Source organism: Mobula birostris, chromosome 24 (genome assembly GCF_030028105.1).
Source record: "Mobula birostris isolate sMobBir1 chromosome 24, sMobBir1.hap1, whole genome shotgun sequence".
Lineage (NCBI taxonomy): Eukaryota > Metazoa > Chordata > Chondrichthyes > Myliobatiformes > Myliobatidae > Mobula > Mobula birostris.
Genome location: NC_092393.1, coordinates 5940149 through 5963320, shown reverse-complemented (window position 1 = coordinate 5963320; position 23172 = coordinate 5940149). Strand labels below are relative to the sequence as shown.

At 40.6% G+C, this 23172-nt stretch overlaps 1 protein-coding gene across 1 annotated transcript in view; it reads left to right on the top strand.

Annotated features, from left to right (window-relative positions):
• The window catches only part of LOC140187244 (uncharacterized), a 191070-nt gene that overhangs the window by 33683 nt on the left and 134215 nt on the right, over positions 1-23172 (top strand). Inside the window, exon 2 of the mRNA XM_072242361.1 lies at positions 3826-3933. Within this exon, the coding sequence (XP_072098462.1) occupies positions 3826-3933 (108 nt within the window). The remainder of the gene's footprint in view (positions 1-3825; positions 3934-23172) is intronic.

The following is a 23172-nucleotide window of genomic DNA, read 5'->3' as shown; positions in this document are numbered from 1 at the left end:
CCATTGGAAACCAGCAGGAGAGTCCCCTCTTGTAATGTTGATGTGCTTCAGGATTATTCCCTAAATTCCCAGTCTTCTGTGATTTTATCCACAGTAAATGCATGGTTTTTAGATTAGAATAAAAATATATTCATTTATGAGAACAGGAGAAATTCTGTGGATGCTGGAGATCCAAAGCAACACACACAAAATGCTGAAGGAACTCAGATCAGGCAGCATCTATGGTAATATAGTTGACGTTTTGGGCTGAGACCCTTTTTCAAGACTGGAAAGAAAGTGGGAAGATGACAGAATAAAAAGGTGGGGGAAGGAGGATATCTAGAAGGTGATAGGTGAAATCAGAAGGGTAGGAAAGGTAAAGGGCTGGAGAGGAAGGAATCTGATAGGAGAGGAGAGTGGACCATAGGAGAAAGGGGAGAAGGAGGGAACCCAGGGGGAGGTGATAGGTAGGTGAGAAGAGGTAAGGGGCCAGAGTGGGGAATAGAAGAACAGGGGAGGGGGAGGGAATTATTTTTTCACTGGAAGGAGAAATCAATATTCGTGCCATCAGGTTGGAGGCTACCCAAATGAAATATAAGGTGATGCTCCTCCACCCTGAGAGCGGTCTCATCATGGCACAAGAGGAGGCTGTGGACCAACATGTTGGAACGAGAATGGGAATCGGAATTAAAATGTTTGACCACTGAAAAGTTCTGCTTTTGGTGGATGAAGCAGAGGTGCTCGATGAAGCGGTCTGACCAATGTAGAGGAGGCCTCATCAGGAGCACCGGACACAATAGACAACTGCAGCAGATTTGCAGGTGAAGTGTTGCCTTACTTGGAAGGACTATTTGGGGCCCTGAGTGTAAGTGAGGGAGGAAGTGAATAGCAGCCATAGTACTATGGGCCCTTGCAGGGATTTCTTATTATGCCCAAGGGTTGGTTGAATTGTGGAGTAGGTTGGCACAGCAAGGCATTAAGGTGGACAATGGGCTACGTTTCTGGCCAATGGCCAATTTCAATGGTTGAAGATTTATTGTGGATGACTTGGGTTGATTTTTGAAATTGGTTCAAACACGTTCCAGGTACATTGGGGAATTGGTGTCCACTAATTATAACACAAAGTAGATCACCTGACAACCGTAGTTGTGCAGTTTATAAAAAGTGATTAGAATGGAAGCATAAACCCGCAGAACAGGTGTGTGAGGTGGCCAAACCCATTCATGTACTTGGGGACGAGGAAAATGCAGAATAGCTGAGGAATAGGGCTTGTGGCTCTGGCTCTATTTTTGGAAGAGCTATTAAAGACATTTACGTCAGCAAAAGTCACAACAAAAATAAATGGGTGGATCTGTAGTTTAGGTGCAATTAGTCATCTGTTTGAGTGGAGGGAGGAGCCCATATTATGGTATATTCTCCTTAACATTCATTCATGATTTAGTTCAATGTACCTAGTCATTTTCTTTGAGATCGCACTGTGTTAAGTAATATTCTGGTAGTATTGCGACCACTGAAGTTAAAATAGGATCCCAATGTTGCCTGTACTTTATAATTTTGGTTTATTCTCAAGCATAGGCTGTCCTGTAGCTTGTTTTCTTACAACAGCCAGGTTAACTTTATTGCTTCCAAATGTTCCTGCCTGAAACAAAGAATGCTTGCTTTTATCATATAGTCTTCTGCTGTCACATCAATCATTGTTTTAAAAGTGTTTACAATCACCTGTATATATGATATTTGCACAGAGTTTCCTAGAAGAGATACAGGGCTGGAGAAGACCTCTGTCCTCTTCTATCAGACCCCCTTCTCCAGCCCTGTGTCTCTTTCACCAATCAACTTCCCATCTCTTTACTTCATCCCTCCCCCTTCAGACCTCACCTGTCACCTTGCGTTTCTCCATCCCCTCCCGCAGTCCTGCCTTTCTCCCTCCAGTCCTGCTGAAGGGTCTTGGCCTGAAATGTCGACTGTTTACTGTTTTCCATAGGTGCTACCTGGCCTGCTGACTTCCTCCAGCATTTTGTGTGTGTTGCTATATCAGTTCTGCCCTCACTTCAGTAAGAATGTGTTATGCACAAGTACTTTGTACTCGCTCATTTCACTGGAGTGTTTAGTGTCCAGTGCGTGCCCATACATACAACAGTACAGCATATGAACATGCCATTTCGCCTATTCTGTTGTGTCGAACTAATTAGATTTGTAATTAAATGCCTAATTCAACTAATTCCTTCTGCCTACGCGAGTCCCTATCCCTCGTGTCTGATTGAAGAGGCTCTATTGTATTTGGCACCTCTACTACTGCTGGCTGCATATTCCAGGCACTCACCACTCTGTCTTTTTAAAAATCAATTTGCCCCACAAGTGTCCTCTGAACCCCCCTCCCCACCTCACCTTAAGTTTGATGATTAGAATGTCAATGGCCTCTCGTATTAGATGTTTCAACCCTGGGAAAAATACACGGGTCGTCTGCTCTCTCTGTGCCTGCCATGATCTTACAAATTTATATCGGGTCTCCCCTCGGCTTCTACCACTCCAGAGAAAACAAATCTCTCATCCAGAGAGCTTTCTGGTAAACCTCTTCTGCATGTCTCCAAGCCCTCCACATCCTTCTTAAAATGGGGCAATCACAATTGAATGCATTCCTACAGCTGTATAAAAGATTATCTTAGGATGAGTTTCTTTTCATGTTTTGAGTTAAAGTAGCATAATGGAAGGTGCCTTGAGATTTGATATCCTTGCTATTTGTGACATTATAATTCTCATTCTCTGATAATTAGATAATTAACTAAAAAAACCTTTTATTCTGTTACAGAGTGCGGAGTTATTATCTAGAAAGATTGGTAGAAAGTATTTCTTTATACCTACAATGAGAAATTAGAGAAAGACATTTGAAATCAGAACTGCTTTAGAAGGATCCAGGAGAAGTGGTTCAGAAGGCAGCTTTCTATGCCAAAACATTCTGCCTCTCAGCTATAGTTTGTAACTTGTATTGCAAAACAATTTTGCATACTCAGTCACACTCCAATTCCATGTCTGTCTTCACGCTTGATCCTAGGTGGCAATTATCTTCAACCTATCAAATCCTCAAGGAGGGAGGATTTAGTCTGGTCCTGCACCTATGTTCCATTCATGAGTACTTTGTCAATGAAGATCATAAGTTAATAGATAAAGCAGTTTGCACTTTGCCTCTTTACAAGTTCACTACTGTTCGTCAAAAGGAGGACTGTTAAGATGGATATCCACGGGCATTTTAGAGATGAGATGCAGAGGGTTTTAGGGAGTTACACGTAGCAAACTGAAGGTCTGGCAGGCAATGATGGTGCACAGCAATTTTGGATACACAAAAGGCTAGAACTAGCTAATGAGACGTCTCAAGTCAGAATAGATTGCACAACTGAATTGGGGATGAGGGAGTGAGGTGGTGGTGATGATGAGAAATTTGATGATTAGAATATCAATGTGAATCAAATTAGGAATCAACGTCAGGCTGCAATGGATGAATGGTTATTGGTGTTGGTTCAGATAAGAACAGCATAACTTTCTGAGTTCAAGTTTATGGAGGATGATGACTGATAGGTGAAGTGCTCAGTAACTTAAAACATTTGTGCAGTTTCAGATTGACTTTACTCTCCATTGTAGTCATTTACACCATTGCCATTAAGTGGTGACACTGCATTGCAGCCCCAATGGGAATCATCAGATATTCACATTTGGGACTACTACAGTAATGTACATTATATAATTTATAGTTTTATTATGATGTATTGCTGTGTAATGCTGCTGTAGAACAACACATATGCCAGTGATATTAAATTTGAGTTTGTAATGAGGGTCAATCTGTTTTGTCTACAGCATGCATTCTGAACATCCAGGAAGACAAAGGTCCCATCACTAACTGTCATCCTCAGCTCACCTCCCTGTGTGATATTCTAGAAATTATCCTAAGGAAAGGAATCCGACGTAAGTAACTGAGGAGGGTAACATGTTTTTTTTAAAATCGAATGTATCAACCTTCATCAAGTCCCCAAAACACAGTTCATGGTAGTTCAGGTAGACTATATCTGTGCTTTCATAGTGTCTTTCAAGTGTTCAGGAATGTCTTGACATCAGTGGAGTATTTTTGAAGCATGATATTGTAGTTTACTTGTTAGCCATTTTTAACATTCATTTTTAGGATCTGGGCATAGCTGTCATAGCCTTCATGTGCGATATAATTGTATTGTGATGGCATTAGTAATTTCCAAATATGTGTGGGGCGGTAGGTAATTGGCCAATTTATATTGCCCCCGTGTGCAGGTAAGTGAAACCTAAGAGGAATTGATGAGAATGTGGTGAGGTTAAAAATAGGATTGGTGTAAATTGTGGTTGATAATTGGTGCAGCCTTAGTGGGTCAAAAAGCCTGCTTCTGTGCAGTATGTTTCTACAATTGTCTTACGATGCCTGATCCTAATCAGAGAATCAATAAGATCTTCTCTACTTTCCCACCTATCTCCAATAGTCTTTCAAAGCTCTAAATCTAAAGACTTGTAACACTTGGGCGAAGGAATTCCTTTTCAATTCCATCTGAAACAACCATTTCTGTACACCTGGTTCTGGATTCCAGCAGGAGAAACATCTCCCAGTGATTATCCTATCAAGCCTCTTCAGAATCCTGTGTTACCTCAAAATGAAATTTCTGCTCAGACTGTATAAACCCCAGTGAGCATGGGAGTGATGCAATGTCCCATCTAGAAGAGATGCAGTCTCACAGCCCCAATCCTGACCTCCAGATCTGTCTGTGTGGAGTTTGCACACTTTATTAGTGACAGTGTGGGTTTTTCTGGTGCTTCTGTTTACTCTTGTATCCTTGATATGTTGGCTGGTAGGTTAATTATTTGCGGTAAATTGGCCTGAGTATGATATAACTGGTAGGATCTGGAGTGAGTTGATGGTAATGAGGGGAGAACAGAACATAGTACAGGCTCTTCAGTCCACGATGTTGTGCCGATCTTTCAACGTACGCTAAGATCAATCTAATGCTTCCTCTGTCCCTACCACCACACTTGGCTGGGTGCTCCATGTATCCAACACTTTGTGTTTAAAAAGAACCTTGTCTCTGACATCCTGCTTCAAGCACTTTAAAATTAATCCCCCTCATATTAGCCATTTCCACTCTGGGGGTGGGGGGGAATCTTTGGATAGCCACTTGATCTATGCCTTGTCATCCTGTACATCTCTATCAAGTCAACGCTCATCCTCCTTCGCTCCAAAAACCAAAGCTCTAGCTCATTCAACCCATCCTCATAAGACATGCTCTCTAATCCAGGCAGCATCCTCTGCGCCCTCTCTAAAGCTGCCACACCCTTCCAATAATGAGGTGACTGGAATGGAATACAATATTCTAAGCGCAGTCCAACTAGGTTTTCATAGAGCCGCAGCATTACCTTATGGCTCTAGAACACGGTCCCCAAACTAATGAAGGCTAATGCACCATAAGCCGCCTTAACAACGCAATCAACCTGTACTGCAACTTTGAGGGATCCGTGGACATTGACCCCAAGATCTTTCTATTCGTCCACACTGTTAAGAACCCTGCCAGTATTCTGCCTTCAGATTTGACCTTCCAAAGTGAATCATTTCACACATTTCCAATTTGAACTCCATCTGCTACTTCTAAGCCCAATTCTGCATCCTATCAATGTCCCATTAAAACCTATGACATCCCTCCATACTATCCACAAGTCTATCAACCTTCGTGTCATCTGCAAACTTACTAACCCAACCTTCCACTCCCTCAGCCAAGTCATTATAAAAATCACAAAGTGCAAGAGTTCCAGAACAGATCCATGTGGAGCACTACTGGTCACTGACCTCAGTGCAGAATATGCTCCATCTACAACTACCTCTGCCTTCTATAGACAAGCCAAATCTTTATCCACACAGCTAGGTTTTCTCGGATCTCAGGGCTTCCCAACCTTTTTTATGCCATGGACCAATACCATTAAGTAAGGGGTCCAAAAAGTTTCCCATATTAGGCTCATTGAGAAAGGGAGGGGGCATGGGATAGCATGTATCCCATGGCTCCTTCCTTTCTCAATGAGCCTATTATGGGGAACTTGATCAAATGCTTTACTAAAATCCATATAGACCACATCCACTGTTCTAAATTTATCAATGTGCTTTGTCACATTCTCAAAGAATTTAATCTGGCTCGTGAGGCCTACCTGTCACAAAGTCATGCTGACTATTCCTAATCAGACTATGTTTCAATAAATACTCCTAAATCCTGTCTCTAAGAATCTTTTCCAATAATTTCCCACCACTGAAATGTAACTTGCTGTTCTATAATTCACAGGGTTACCCCTACTCCCTTTCTTTGCCATCCTCCAATCATCTGGTATTACTCTTCTTGCCAGTGAGGATTCAAAAGATCATCAGCAATATCTTCACTCACTTCCCATAGTAATCTGAAGTATATCCCATCTGGCTCCGAAGACTTATCTATCCTAATGTTTATCAAAAGTTCCAGCACATCCTCTTTCTTAATCTTGACACGTTCTAACATATCAGCCTGTTTTACACTGTCCTCTGGTGAATACTGAAGCAAAGTAGTCTTTAAAAAATTCCCCTTCCTTCTCCAACTCTAAATATATGTTCCCTCTTTTATCCCTGATTGGTCCTACCCTCACTCTAGCCATCTGCTGTTTTTCACCTATATATAACCATATAACAATCACGGCACGGAAACAGGCCATCTCAGCCCTTCTAGTCCTTGCCAAACGCTTACTCTCACCTAGTCCCACTGACCTGCACTCAGCCCATAACCCTCCATTCCTTTCCTGTCCATATAGCTACCCAATTTAACTTTAAATGACAACATCGAACCTGCCTCAACCACTTCTGCTGGAAGCTCGTTCCACACAGCAACTTCTATCTGAGTAAAGAAGTTCCCCCTCATGTTACCCCTAAACTTTTGCCCTTTAACTCTCAACTCATGTCCTCTTGTTTGAATCTCCTCTACTCTCAATGGAAAAAGCCTATCCAAGTCAACTCTGTCTATCCCCCTCATAATTTTAAATACCTCTATCAAGTCCCCCCTCAACCTTCTACGCTCCAAAGAATAAAGACCTAACTTGTTCAACCTTTCTCTGTAACTTAGGTGATGAAACCCAGGTAACATTCTAGTAAATCTTCTCTGTACTCTCTCTATTTTGTTGACATCTTTCCTATAATTTGGTGACCAGAACTGTACACAATACTCCAAATTTGGCCTTACCAATGCCTTGTACAATTTCAACATTACATCCCGACTCCTATACTCAATGCTCTGACTAATAAAGGCCAGCATACCAAAAGCTTTCTTCACCACCCTATCCACATGAGATTCTACCTTCAGGGAACTATGCACCATTATTCCTAGATCCCTCTGTTCTATGGCATTCTTCAGTGCCTTACCATTTATGTCCTATTTTATTAGTCCTACCAAAATGTAGCACCTCACATTTTTTTCAGCATTAAACTCCATCTGCCATCTTTCAGCCCACTCTTCTAACTGGCCTAAATCTCTCTGCAAGCTTTGAAAACCTACTTCATTATCCACAACTCCACCTATCTTAGTATCATCTGCATACTTACTAATCCAATTTACCACCCCATCATCCAGATCATTAATGTATATGACAAACAACATTGGACCCAGTACAGATCCCTGAGGCACACCATTAGTCACCGGCCTCCAATCTGACAAACAGTTATCCACCGCTACTCTCTGGTGTCTCCCATCCAGCCACTGCTAAATCCATTTTACTACTTCAATATTAATACCTAACAGTTCAACCTTCCTAACTAACCTTCTGTGTGGAATTTTGTCAAAGGCACTAACCTTCGGTGTGGAACCTTGTCAAAGGCTATATGTAGAACACCTTGGGGGGGCTTCCTTAATCCTATTCACCAAGGCCTTCTCTAGCTCTCCTAAGTCCATTATTCAACTCCTTGTCTACTGTGTAACTCTGTACAGCCCTGTCTGACCTTGCTTACTAAACATTAAGTAAGCTTCTGTCTTCCTCTTAACATCCCTTGTCAACCATGGTAATTTCACCCTACCATCCTTTCCCTCCCTCAATGGGACAAACTTGTCCAAAATTCCAGCAAGTGCTCCCTAAACAACCTAAACATTTCTGTTGTGCATTTCCATGAGTATATCTGCTCCCAATTTATGCTCCCAAGTTCCTGCTTAATCTGTTTGTCTAGGTACCATATCCGATGTGGACTTTGGTGACCATGGTTTTCCATATAGATCTATCCTTCATTTTTTGGATAACTCCCATTTCCAAATTGGAAGACCTGGCTATGCTTTTGATGTACATAAGCCAAGGTCTTCCTCTGGGTTTACTCCCCTCAATCTTTCCAGAGAGTATGAGTTTTTCTAGTTCATCTTTCCACATGATGTGTCCTAGGAATCTGAGTTGTCTTTGTCTTATTGTTGGTATGAGTGATCGAACTGCTTGGGCTCTTCTAAGGACTTCTTCATTTGATGTGTGTGTGGTCCATGATATTTTTAACCTTCTCCTGTAGAACCATAATTCAGCTGCTTCTAGTCTCTTTTCCATTTCTGGAGAAATGGTCCAGCATTCACTTCCATAAGTCAGGATAGAATAAATGTAACACTGCAGTATTCTGTTTTTAGTGTAGGTGCTCATCTTTCTGTCTTAATATGGTCTTCATTGTTTGGAAAGCTTCTTTCACCATTGCTATTCTGTGTTTGATATCTGTGTCGCACCTGCCATTACTTGTTATTAGGCTGCCAAGATATTTGAATTTGTTGACTTGTTTGATGTTTGTATTTTCGATCTTGATCACACATTGTGGGATGTGTGTCTTTCTGGAGATGACCATGCTTTCTGCCTTCTTGGTGTTGATTGAGAGGCCTCTGTGATTACTTTCTGCTGCCACTATAGTGAGTAGTTCTTGAAGTTTTGTTTCTGAGTCAGCTATTAGTACAATGTCATCAGCATATCTGTTGTTATTTATAACAGCATCATAATTTCCCCCTCCCCACTTAAACACTTTTCCATATCCCTCTCCAAGGCTATAGAATGATCAGGGAGTTGCGGTTACTGTCTCTGAAATGCTTTCCCACTGGGAGATCTGACACCTGACCTGGTTCATTATCTAGCACCTGATCCAATATGGCCTCTCCTCCAGTCTAGTGGTCCCCAACCACCAGGCCGCAAAGCATATGCTACCAGTCCACGAGGAAACGATATGAGTCAGCTGCACCTTTCCTCAGTCCCTATCACGCACTGTTGAACTTGAACATAGGGTTAACAACTGTCCCGTATTTGCTGGGACATCCTGTATATTGGGCTAAATTGATTTGTCCCATACGGGACCACCCTTGTCCCGTATTTCCCTCGCTAAGGTAGAGCGTTCCTATGAAACCTTTCGTGCTGAAATGGCGTAAAGTGAAGAAGCAATTACCATTCATTTATATGGGAAAAATTTTTGAGTGTTCCCAGACCCAAAAAATAACCTACCAAATCATACCAAATAACACATAAAACCTAAAATAACACAAACATATAGTAAAAGCAGGAATGATTTGCTAAATACACAGCCTATATAAAGAAGAAATAACGTATGTACAGTATAGTCGGGAAGATTAAGCCAAAACTGATTTGTGGGAAAAAAATCGGCACGTAGGCGTATACGCATGTCACGCATGCGCACACAGGTGCCCGCGCATGGCTTCATGGTAATGGTAGTCTTTCCTGGGGTAAGCACAAGCGTCCCGGGATTTGACTGCTACTTTTGTCCCTTATTTGGGAGTGAGAAAGTTGGCATCCCTAACTGTAAAAGACATGTTGAGGTGAGTTTAACCCTACTTGAACACCCCCCCGCCCCGGGTCGGCCGGTCCGCAAGAGTATTGTCAATATTAAACCGGTCCGTGGTGCACAAAAGGGTTGGTGACCCCTGCTCGAGTCAGCCAGTCAGGAATCCTTCCTGGACATGCCTAACACATTCCGCCCTATGTTAACCTTTCATGCTGAAGTGCTAATCAATATTAGGGAAGTTGCAATCCTACATGACAACAACCCTGTTATTTCTGCACTTTTCCAAAATCTGTCTCCCGATCTGTTTCTTAGTATCTCTGTTGCCCACAAGGATATGGTCCCGCTCAAGTTCAGGTGAAACCTATCCTTTTTCATACAGGTCATGCCTTCCCCAGAAAAGGTTCGGATGATCCACAAATCTGAAACTCTGCCCCCTGCACTGACTCCTCAGCCACAGATTCAGGTGCCAAATTATCCTATTCTTACCCTCACTAATGCATGACGCAGGTAGCAATCAAGAGATTAGTACCCTTGATGTCCTGCTTTTTAGCTTTCTACTTAACTAAGGTTGGCAGGTGAATTGGTCATTGTAAATTGTCCCATGATTGGGCTTAAATCGGAGTCGTTGGGCTGTGCAGTTCGAAAGGTCTGTTCTGTGTGGCATCTCTAAATAAATAAATAACTCCCTATATTCTCTACTTGGGATTTCATCCCTTTTCTTACCTGATGCCGTTAGTAACAATGTGTACCATGACTTCTGGCTGCTTGCCATTGGCCTTAAGAATGCTGTGGACCCAATCTGAGTCATCCCTAACCCTGACACCTGGGAGGCAGTACACCATCCGGTGTCTCAGAATCACCAAAATCAGGTTTATTATCACCGGCATCTGTCGTGAAATTTGTTAACTTAGCAGCAGTAGTTCAATGCAATGCATAATCTCGCACAGAAATAATAATAATAAATAAGTAAATCAATTACAATATACGTATATTGAATAGATTAAAAATCGTGCAAAAACAGAAATAATATTTTTAAAACTTTTTGACAAAGGTTTAAAGCCGTCTCTTCGTTATCCTGCTAGTCTTAGAATCACTCTGCAAGATGGTTCTAAAGAATAGTTTCACTCGAGTGCTGGAGCCCAGGATTTCTTAAAAACAATGGATTGACTGTCTAGTATCTTATAGCAATATAACAATTACAGCACGGAAACAGACCATCTCTGCCCTTCTAGTCCGTGCCGAACTCTTACTCTCACCTAGTCCCACCGACTTGCACTCAGCCCATAACCCTCCATTCCTTTCCTGTCCATATATCTGTCCAATTTAACTTTAAATGACAACATCGAACCTGCCTCAACCACTTCTGCTGGAAGCTCGTTCCACACAGCTACCACTCTCTGAGTAAAGAAGTTCCCCCTCATGTTACCCCTAAACTTTTGCCCTTTAACTCTCAACTCGTGTCCTCGTGTTTGAATCTCCCCCACTCTCAATGGAAAAAGCCTATCCACGTCAACTCTATCAATCCCCCTCATAATTTTAAATACTTCTATCAAGTCCCCCCTCAGCCTTCTACGCTGCAAAGAATAAAGACCTAACTTGTTCAACCTTTCTCTGTGATTTAGGAGATGAGACCCAGGCAACATTTTAGTAAATCTCCTCTGTCCTGTCTCAATTTTATTGACATCTTTCCTATAATTCAGTGACCAGAACTGTACAAAATACTCCAAATTTGGCCTTACCAATGCCTTATACAATTTCAAAATTACATCCCAACTCCTATACTCAATGCTCTGATTAATAAAGGCCAGCAAACCAAAAGCTTTCTTCACCACCCTATCCACATGAGATTCCACCTTCAGGGAACCATGCACCATTATTCCTAGATCCCTCTGTTCTACTGCATTCTTCAATGCCCTACCATTTACCATGTATGTCCTACCAAAATGTAGCACCTCACATTTTTCAGCGTTAAACTCCATCTGCCATCTTTCAGCCCACTCTTCTAAAGGACCTAAGTCGCTCTGCAAGCTTTGAAAACCTACTTCATTATCCACAACGCCACCTATCTTAGTATCATCTGCATACTTACTAATCCAATTTACCACCCCATCATCCAGATCATTAATATATATAGCAAACAACATTGGACCCAGTACAGATCCCTGAGGAACACTGCTACACACCATCCTCCAATCTGACAGACAGTTATCCACCACCGCTCTCTGACGTCTCCCATCTAGCCACTACTGAATCCATTTTAATACTTCGATATTAATGCCTAACGATTGAACCTTCCTAACTAACCTTCCGTGTGGAACCTTGTCAAAGGCCTTACTGAAGTCCATAGACAACGTCCACCGCTTTACCCTCGTCAACTTTCTTAGTAACCTCATCAAAAAATTCAATATGATTTGTCAAACATGACCTTCCACGCACAAATCCATGTTGACTGTTCCTAATCAGACCCTGTCTATCCAGATAATTATAGATACCATCTCTAAGAATACTTTCCATCAATTTACCCACAACTGACGTCAGACTCACAGGCCGATAATTGCCAGGTTTACTCTTGGAACCCTTTTTAAACAATGGAACCACATGAGCAATCCGCCGGCACCATTCCCATTTCTAATGACATTTGAAATATTTCTGTCAGAGCCCCTGCTACTTTCACACTAACTTCCTTCAAGGTCCTAGGGAATATCTTGTCCGGACCCGGAGACTTATCCACTTCTATATTCCTTAAAAGCACCAGTACTTCCTCTTCTTTAATCGTCATACTTTCCATAACTACCCTTCTTGATTCCCTTACCTTACACAATTCGATATCCTTCTCCTTAGTGAATACCAAAGAAAAGAAATTGTTTAAAATCTCCCCCATCTCTTTTGGCTCCGCACATAGCCATCCACTCTGATTCTCTAAGGGACCAATTTTATCCCTCACTATCCTTTTGCTATTAACATAACTGTAGAAACCCTTTGGATTTATTTTCATCTTACTTGCCAAAGCAGCCTCGTATCTTCTTTTGGCTTTTCTAATTTCTTTCTTAAGATTCTTTTTACATTCTTTATATTCGTCGAGCACCTCATTTACTCCAAGCTGCCTATATTTATTGAAGATCCCTCTCCTTTTCCGAACCAAGTTTCCAATATCCCTTGAAATCCATGGCTCTCTCAAACTTTTAACCTTTCCTTTCAACCTAACAGGAACATAAAGATCCTGCACCCTCAAAATTTCTCCTTTAAATGACCTCCATTTCTCTATTACATCCTTCCCATAAAACAAATTTACCCTATCCACTCCTCCTAAATCCTTTCGCATCTCCTCAAAGTCAGCCTTTCTCCAATCAAAAAATCTCAATCCTAGGTCCAATCCTATCCTTCACCATAATTATATTGAAGCTAATGGTATTATGATCACTGGACCTGAAGTGCTCCCCAAAACATACCTCCGTCACCTGCCCCATCTCATTCCCTAACAGGAGATCCAACACTGCCCCTTCTCTAGTTGGTACCTCTATGTATTGCTGCAAAAAACTATCTTGCACATATTTGACAAACTCCAAACCATCCAGCCCTTTTACAGAATGGGCTTCCCAGTCTATGTGTGGAAAATTAAAATCTCCCACAATCACAACCTTGTGCTTACTACAAATATCTGCTATCCTTTTACAAATTTGCTCCTCCAATTCTCGGTCCCCATTAGGTGGTCTATAATACACCTCTATTAGCTTCACAACACCTTTCCTATTCCTCAATTCCACCCAAATAGCCTCCCTAGACGAGTCCACTAATCTATCCTGCTGTTATATTTTCTCTGACAAGCAATGCAACACCTCCCCCTCTAGCCCCTCCTATTCTATCTTGCTATATGAATAATTGCTTCTATTACTTTTGGTGAACCTTCGTAGCTAAACTTCCTTGTAATTTAAATCCTTTACTTAGAGAATAAGATTTTAATGAGTTAATACCAAGTGTGATTATACATTATGAATCTTGATTAGTTTTTTAGTATCATACACTTTTTTCGAGGTTTTTTTTATCAATATGGCTTAGTTTGGGTATTTTTTATTCTATTGTTTTGAAACTGTAATAATTAATCTATAAGTTGTTTTTTGGCTGTTATTTAGTCCAGCTTGGAGTACAGTTGACTTTGGAATTATTTAGGAGTTAAAATCAGCAGGTTGTTTTGGGAGGGTGATGTCATTAGCTGCAGCCTTCTTTTGGCTGCCCTTCTGACTTTGGGAGGGGGGAGGGGGGGGGTCTCTTTCTGGGAGCTGTCTTGGGATGTTAGCCAAATCTGTTGCTTGGTTATCCTATTTCAAGGCTTATTGTTTGGTTTTAATGTTCATTTTACTGGTTATTACTTTAACTTTTCTATTAAATAGTATTAATAATGGGTTTTTGGGTTTTTAATGGGTTTTAACTATTAACTTACTCAGTCTGAACGTGAAAGGATTAAATCACCCTGTGAAGCGGAATAAGATTTTTGCCTATATTAAAAAACTTAAGGCCCCAATTATTTATTTTACAAGAAACGCACGTACTAATTGTGACAACTTACGTCTTTTCAGTAGATGGAATGGACAACATTTTTACTCCTCGTTTCAGACTAAGTCTAGGGGAGTTTCGATCTTTATGGATAATACAGTTCCCTTTGTCCAACATAAAGTAGTGTCTGATTCTAATGGACGTTTTGTCATCCTGTCAGGGAAATTAGATAATAAATTAATGGTATTTGCCAATCTGAATACAGATGATCCAGGATTTTTTGAGTGTTTTTTTTTGTTTTTTTTTAAGATTAGATTATGAGGACACTCAGTCCTCGTTTATTGTCATTTAGAAATGCATGCATGCATAAAGAAATAATACAACGTTCCTCCAGAGTGATATCACAAAAAAAACAGGACAAATCAAAGACTAACACTGACAAGACCACATAATTATAACATATAGTTACAGCAGTGCAAAGCAATACCATAATTTGATAAAGAGCAGACCACGAGTACAGTAAAAAAAAAAGTCTCAAAGTTCCGATCAACTCCTGATAGTCCCCGATAGCAGGTGGCAGAAAGGAGAAACTCTCCCTGCCATAAACCTCCAGGCGCCGACAACTGTCGATGCACTGGAAACACCCGACCACAGCCGACTCTGAGTCCGTCCGAAAACTTTGAGCCTCTGACCAGCCCTTCGTCACCGAGCACCGTCTCTGCCGAGCGCTTCGACCCCGTCCCGGCCGCCAAGCAACAAACAAAGCCGAGGACTCGGGGCCTTCCCCTCCGGAGATTCTGGATCACACAGTAGCAGCGGCAGCGAAAAAGACATTTCAGAAGTTTCTCCAGATGTTCCTCCGTTCTCTCACATCTGTCTCCTTCAAATCAGGATTGTGCACGACACCCTACTTGACAGATTACAGATATCATTCACCGGAATGGCTACACAAGCTGCGTTGCGCCGCCATCTTCTCCTCCTCCTATGCCAGATTTGAGCCTTTACTCATTGGTGATGGGTGGAGATCTTAATTGCTGGTTAGATCCAATTTTAGATAGGTCATCCTTTAAAATAGCGATACCTAATAAATCAGCTTTGTTTATTCAATCTTTTTTTAATGAACTATGGTATTGTTGATGTATGGCATTTCTTACATCCACTGGATAGGGAGTATTCGTTTTTTTTTCTCATGTCCATCATACGTATTCCAGGATTGATTTCTTTTTTATTGATAGTCAAATGATTCCTTTAGTTCGATCCTGTGAATATAAAAAAATTGCTGTTTCAGATCATGCTCTGGTGCTTTTATCTTTAAATCTTCCTCATCTTCCTCAAATAAACAGATCTTGGCATTTTAATTTAACTTTGCTATCTGATAAAGATTTGTTAAAATTTCTGGAGAGACAAATTATTTTTTTTTGAAAAGAATACTTTGGAAGAGACTTCTAGTCTTATTATATGGGATGCCTTTAAGGTTTTTATTAGAGGTCAAATTATGCTGTATTGTCAAGAATAAAGCTAATAATGAGAGAATTGAGTTAGCTAATCAGTTAAAACAATTAGACCAAAAATATGCCTTGGCTCCAGATCCTGTTTTATATAAAAGGTGTGTTGAAATTCAAACTAAATATGATCTTCTTTTAACATATCCCATTGAAACTCAACTTTTAAAAGATAAATGTCAATTTTATATCCACGGAGACAAAACAGGTAAATTATTGGCTAACCAATCAAAAACCTTTATAGCTAAACGACAAATTAAAGAAATTTGTAAAGCCAATGGTGATAGGACAACTGACCATTTAGAAATAAACGATATTTTTAAACAATTTTATTCTAAACTTTATAGTTCTGACCCTCCCAAAGATAACACTGTAATGAATAATTTTTTAGACCAATTAAACATTCCTACACTTTCTGTTGATAACCGAAAACAGTTGGATCAACCTATTTCGTAGGAGGAAATTGCCGAGGCTGTACGTTCCTTGCACTCGGGGAAGGCTCCGGGTCTTGATGGATTTTCTGCAGAATTTTATAAGGTTTTTTTCCTCACTGCTTATACCTCATTTATGTGCAGTTTTTCGGACTCCATTAAGTTGGGCAGGTTGCCACAATCTTTTTATGAAGCTTCTATTTCACTTATTCTTAAAAAGAATAAGAACCCAATCGAATGCTCTTCATACAGACCAATCCCTTTACTTAATGTCGATACTAAAATCCTGGCCTGTAGAATTGAAAATATTTTACCATCTATCATTTCTGATGATCAGACAGGATTTATTAAAAATCGATATTCCCACTTTAATATTCGTCATTTATTAAACGTTGTTTATTCCCCTTCTAAAGAGATATCGGAATGTGTGATTTCTTTAGACGCTGAGAAGGCTTTTGATGGGGTTGAATGGGATTATTTATTTAAAACTTTAGAAAAATTTAATGTTGGGCCCAATTTTATTCAATGGATTAAATTACTTTATCTCCTTCTGCTAGGGTCCTTACTAATTTTCAGTATTCCAATCCTTTTAAACTTCAACGTGGAACTAGACAAGGTTGTTCCTTGAGCCCTTTGCTCTTTGACTAGGCTTTAGAACCCTTAGCCGTTGCTTTTCGAGAATCTAATGATATTACTGGTATTCTAAGGAGAGGGGCTGTTCGTAAAGTTTCGCTTTATGCTGATGACCTATTGCTTTTTATTTCTAATGTCGAGACTTCATTACCTCCTGTGCTTTCTCTACTTTCTTGTTTCAGCCAGTTTTCAGGTTACAAACTGAATTTACATGAGTGAACTTTTTCCTCTGAATAATTTGTTATCAACTAATACTAACCTTCCTTCTAAAATTGTAAGAAATCACTTTACCTATTTGGGTGTAACAATTACCAAGAATTATAAATACCTATTTTCTTCCCTTACTGAATTTTGTAAAAAGGACACTTATCAAACCGGTCGCCTTTTTCGTTACCCTTGATTGGCTGAATTAACTCTATTAAAGTTAATATTTTTCCTAAATTTATATACCTTTTTCAGGCATTACACATTTTTATTCCTAAATCTTTTTATGATTCTCTCGGTTCTATTTTATCTTCTTATATATGGATAAACAAACATTCTCGACTAAATAAAGTTCACCTTCAAAAATCTAAGAAGAATGGAGGTTTAGCTTTACCAAATTTTAGGTTTTATTATTAGGCAGTCAATATACGAAATCTTACGTTTTGGACATATTAACCGTGAGGACTGTCCAATATGGGTTTCTTTAGAAGTTAACTCTGTTAGTAAATTTTCTATTATTTCTCTTCTTGGATCCTCACTCCCTTTATCCTTTAGTAAACTAACTGAAAATTTGGTAGTTAAACATACTTTGAGGATCTGGGTACAATTTAGGAAATTCTTTGGTCTATTGAGATTTTCTTTGTCTAGTCCCATTTGTTCTAACTATTTTTTTTTAAGCCTTCGATGACCAATTCAGTTTTTAAAGCATGAGATAGATTGGGTATTAAATGCTTCCAGGATTTGTTTGTTGGAGGAAGTCTTCTTTCGTTTGAGCAAATGTCAGCTAAATATAGTTTACCCAAAACTCACTTTTTTCGTTACTTACAAATTAGAGACTTTCTGCGTTCTCAACTATATACATTTCCTATAAGTTCCTATAAGGACTTAATAGATGTAATTTTTAATTTGAAACTTTTTTATAATGGTTCAATATCCAATATTTATGGTATGTTGCTAGGAATGAGAAATGTTCCTATAGACAAAATTAAAAATCTTTGGGAACAAGATTTAGACTTCAATCTCTGAGGAAACTTGGAATGAAATTTTTAAAATTGGTTAACGCTTCATCGTTATGTGCCCATCATTCCCTCTTACAATTTAAAGTGGTTCATCGGGCTCACATGTCTAAAGATAAGCTATCTTGTTTTTATTCAGATATATCTCCTTTCTGTGATAGATGTAATAATGGAGAAGCTTCATTAATTCACATGTTTTGGACATGTCCGAGCCTTGAAAGATGCTGGAAGAAAGTATTCCAAACTTTCTCAGTACTTTTCAAGGTAAATTTTAAGCCTAACCCTTTGACCGCATTATTTGGTATTGTTGGAGGAAAAGTCTTTATTTTGGAGACACCTGATTTGCATATTTTGGCTTTTATATCTCATAGCAAAGAGGGCGCTCTTGCTTAAATGGAAGGATGCTATTCCGCCTGCTCATGCTCAATGGTTACGTGATGTTATGTCATGCTTAAATTTAGAGAAGATCCGTTGTTCAGTTTTTGAATCTAGTCAAGACTTTTATACATTGTGGGGACTTTTTCTGAGATATTTTCAAAAACCTTTGATTTGTCGTAAAAGTACAGATGGTGGATAATAATATATTCTATTATATGATAAGGATTTTTTTTCCCCTTTTTTCTTGCTTTTCCTAACAGCTCTGACTTTGGTAGTGGGTTTACATTTTTTTTCTGTACAACAAAATTATTATATTTCAGTATTACAATTTAATTTAATTTTTATGAATACAGGGTTTTGTGATTGTAATTGTATTTTTAATACAATGTATCTGGTACTATTTTATTTTTTTCTTTTGACTTGTATGTCTTCTTGTACTCTGTATTCTTCTATGCAAAAACTAATAAAAATATTGAAAGGGAAACTGCTGGTCTTCTGGAAATTTTGGTGCACAGCAGTCTCTGGCGTTCACAGAGAATGATGTGGAAAAACAAAAACACCCGATGAGCAGTAGTTCTGTGAGTGAAAATGCTGTATTAATGAGAGAGGACAGAGGCCAAACTGACAGGAAGGTGACAGTGTTTCAAATAACCACGCGTTACAACAGTGGTATGCTGAAGGGCAACAGCAGCAGAAGACCATGAACGTACATTCAGGGTTCACTTTATTCGATACAGGAAGTTATCAGAGAGGCTAGAGGGCTCCCGGAACTCCCACATCCGACATGACAGTGGCCCCATTCTCACTACACTAGATAGGCACTAGTAGACAAAGAAAATGAAACCAGAAACTTGCCTAAACCTGTGGAACAGGAATTCACAGAGTTGGGGAAAATACCCTGTGAACTTTACGCACGAGTTTTAAAAAGCAAGTGAAGCCTTTTGTTGCTTGTCTGCAGAGCAGTTTCTTGGGTTATTACTAACTAAGCAAGGGCCAATTGAAAAAGAAGTGAGTTGTAAGCAGACCAGCCATTCTGGGAGTGGCCATTGTTGGAGAGGACGGCTAGAATGAGAGCTTATGGCTCAACAAGCTTCGGCAAAGACAGGTGGAGGCTGAGAGTGCTGAGTTGTTTCGATGTAGAACTTAAGCTGAAGAAGTTAGAGCCAAAGGTGTAACACGCTCCTCAAGAAAAGGCTGAGTAAGTGACTAAAGTGAGTGTGAAACTCGAAGGTTTCAGAGAGAAGGCACAGGTATGAACAGATACATTTTTTAATGTTGTCTATAAATCCTTAGTCCTCAATTCAGTGCAGGCAGGATAGTAGTTAAGGTAGTGGAATACTCCTCCTGTAAGGTGTGGGATTGCATAGTAGCTAACAGTCTCTCTGATGACTATACCTGTGGGAAGTAGACCCAACTTCAGCTCCTGACTGGCAAGGTCACGGAGCTGGAGCTGGATGTACTCAGGGCCATTTGCGAGACTGAAAGCCTCGTAGATGAAGTTTTTACTGAAGTGGTCACACCCAGAGTTCAGGCTTCAGGTAGTAGTTGGGAGACCACCTGCACAGGTAAGGGGAGGAAGCACACTCTGCGGGGTTTCCCTGTGGCCATTCCCCTCAGCAACAAGTATATAGGTGGATAGGGTAGTTAAGAAAGCTTATGGAGTGTTAGCTTTCATAAGTCGAGGGATAGAGTTTAAGAGTCGCGATGTAATGATGCAGCTCTATAAAACTCTGGTTAGGCCACACTTGGAGTACTGTGTCCAGTTCTGGTTGCCTCACTATAGGAAGGATGTGGAAGCATTGGAAAGGGTATAGAGGAGATTTACCAGGATGCTGCCTGGTTTAGAGAGTCTGCATTATGATCAGAGATTAAGGGAGCTAGGGCTTTACTCTTTGGAGAGAAAGAGGGTGAGAGGAAACATGATAGAGGTGTACAAGATAGAGTGGATAGCCAGTGCCTCTTTCCCAGGGTACCACTGCTCAATACAAGAGGACATGGCTTTAAGGTAAGGGGTGGGAAGTTCAAAGGGGATATTAGAGGAAGGTTTTTTACTCAGAGAGTGGTTGGTGCGTGGAATGCACTGCCTGAGTCAGTGGAGGAGGCAGATACACTAGTGAAGTTTAAGAGACTACTAGACAGATATATGGAGGAATTTAAGGTGGGAGTTATATGGGAGGCATGGTTTGAGAGTCGGCACAACACTGTGGGCCGAAGGACCTTGTACTGTGCTGTAGTATTCTATGTTCTATACCCCAGCAATATGCACAAAATTCCAGAGGAGCTCAGCAGAATCGATGGAAAAGAGTAAACTGTCAACATTTCAGGCTGAGACTCTTCATCTGTCCTGATGAAGGGTCTCAGTTCGAAACATTGACTGTTTACTCGTTTCCATGGATATGGCCTGGCCCACTGAGTTCCTCCATCTTTTTGTATGTATTGCTTTGATTTCCAGCACCTGCAGATTTACTCTTGTAAGTGATTCCACAAGTATACTCCTTTGAATACTGCTAGGTGGCGAGAATGACCTGTTGGGGCACAACAGCAGCAGCCACCCCAGTGACACCGCATCTGAGGTTCTGCAGGGAAGCGTAGAGTGATAGGAGGGTTGATAGTAAGGGGGACAGACAGGAAATTCTGTGGCTGCAGAAGTGTTGCCAGGATGATGTGTTGCCCCCCCCCTCCCCAGTGCTAGGGTCCACGATTTCCTCGAGGGTGGTGGTGGGTGGGGGTAAGCACCCAGAGATTGTGGCGCACATTGGCACCAATGGTGCAGGTAGAAAGGGCAAGAGGCCCTGCGCAATGAGGAAAGAGACTGCAGAGCAGGGCCTCCAATGTCGTGACCTCTGGATTACTCCCAGTGCCATGCGTGAGTCAGGGCAGGAATAGGATGCAGTACAGATGAATGAGTGGCTGAGGAACTGGTGCAGGGAGCAGGCTTTCAGACTTTTGTATCATTGGAACCTCTTCTGGGGCAGCGGTGACCTCTACAAGAGGGACAGCTTGTACCTAAACTGGAGGGGATCCTATATTTTGGCTAGGAGATTTGCTAGTGATACTTGGGAGGGTTTAAACTTGTTCGGCAGGGGGACTGGAACCAGGTCGTAAAGTGGAGGGATGGAGAGGAAGATAGATGTCAGGGCCTGTGAAAACAGATAGGAGCAATGTAATAGATACAAGTACGGATAATTTGATGTGTGTGTTTCTTAACGCTAGGAGTATTATGGGTAAAAGTGATGAACTTGGAGAATGGATCAGTACATCAAACAATGATGTAGTGGCCATGACAGAGACTTCATTGAGAGAAGGACAGGAATGTGTGGGTGCTTAATGTCCCAGGGTTTTGATGTTTAGAGAAGTTAGAGAGGGAGGTAATGGAGGCAGGAAAGTTCCACCACTGATCAGGGACAGTGTCACAGCTGCACTCGTAGGGGACATAATGGAGTGTTCATCCACTGATTATATGGGTAGAGGTTATGGGTTAAGAATGAAAGGTTTAAGGGGATCGTAAGGGAAACTTCTTCACTCAGAGGGCCCTGAGAGTGTGGAACGAGCTGCCAGCACAAGTGGTGCATGTGAGCTCAATTTCAATGTTTAAGAAGTGCATGGATAGTAGTGGTATCAAAGGCTGTGGTCCCTGTGTAGGTTGATAGGAGCAGGCAGGTTAAATGGTTCGGCACAGACTAAATGGTACGAAGGGCCTGGCTCAGTGCTGTATGACGCTATGACATTGAGTTCAAAAGTTGTGTATCTAATATTTCAATAATATTTGAGTAATCTTGTATGTACAGTGCCTATAAAATGTATTCACCTTTCATGTTTTATTCCTTTACGACAGTGAATCTCAGTGGATTTAATTTGGCTTTTTTGTCACTGATCAACAGAAAAAGACTCTTTCATGTCAAAGTGAAAACAAATTTCTACAAAGTGATCTAAATTAATTACAAATATAAAACATAAAATAATTGATTGTCCTTTAATATGACACACCAAGACATCACTGGTCTAGCCAATTGGTTTTAGAAGTCACATAATTAGTTAAATGGAGATCACTGTGTGCAGTCAAAGTGTTTCAATTGCTTGTAGTAAAAATACCCCTGTATCTGGAAGGTCCAACTGCTGGTGAGTCAGTATCCTGGCAAAAACTACATCATGAAGACAAAAGAACACTCCAAGCAACTTCGCGAAAAGGTTATTAAAAAGCACGAGTCAGGAGATGGATACAAGAGAATTTTCAAGTCACTGAATATCCCTTAGAGTACAGATAGTCAATCATCAAGAAATGGAAAGAAAATGGCATAACTGTAAGTCTGCCTAGAGCAGGCCATCCTCAAAAACTAAGTGATTATGCAAGAAGGGGTCTGGTAAGAGAGGCCACCAAGAGATCTATGACAACTCTAGAAGAGTTACAAGCTTCAGTGGCTGAGATGGGAGAGACTGCGCATACAACAACTGTTGCCTGGATGCTTTGCCAGTTGTAGCTTTATGGGAGAGTGGCAAAGAGAAAATAACTGTTGAAAAAAACTCACATGAAACCTCAGCTAGAGTTTACCAGAAGGCATGTGGGAGACTCTGAAGTCAGCTGGAAGAAGGTTCTATGGTCTGATGAAACCAAAATTGAGCTTTTTCGCCATGAAACTAAACACTATGTTTGATGTAAGCCAAACACTGTACATCATTAAAAACACACCATCCTTACCTTGGTGATGGCTGCATCATGCTGTAGGCTCTGG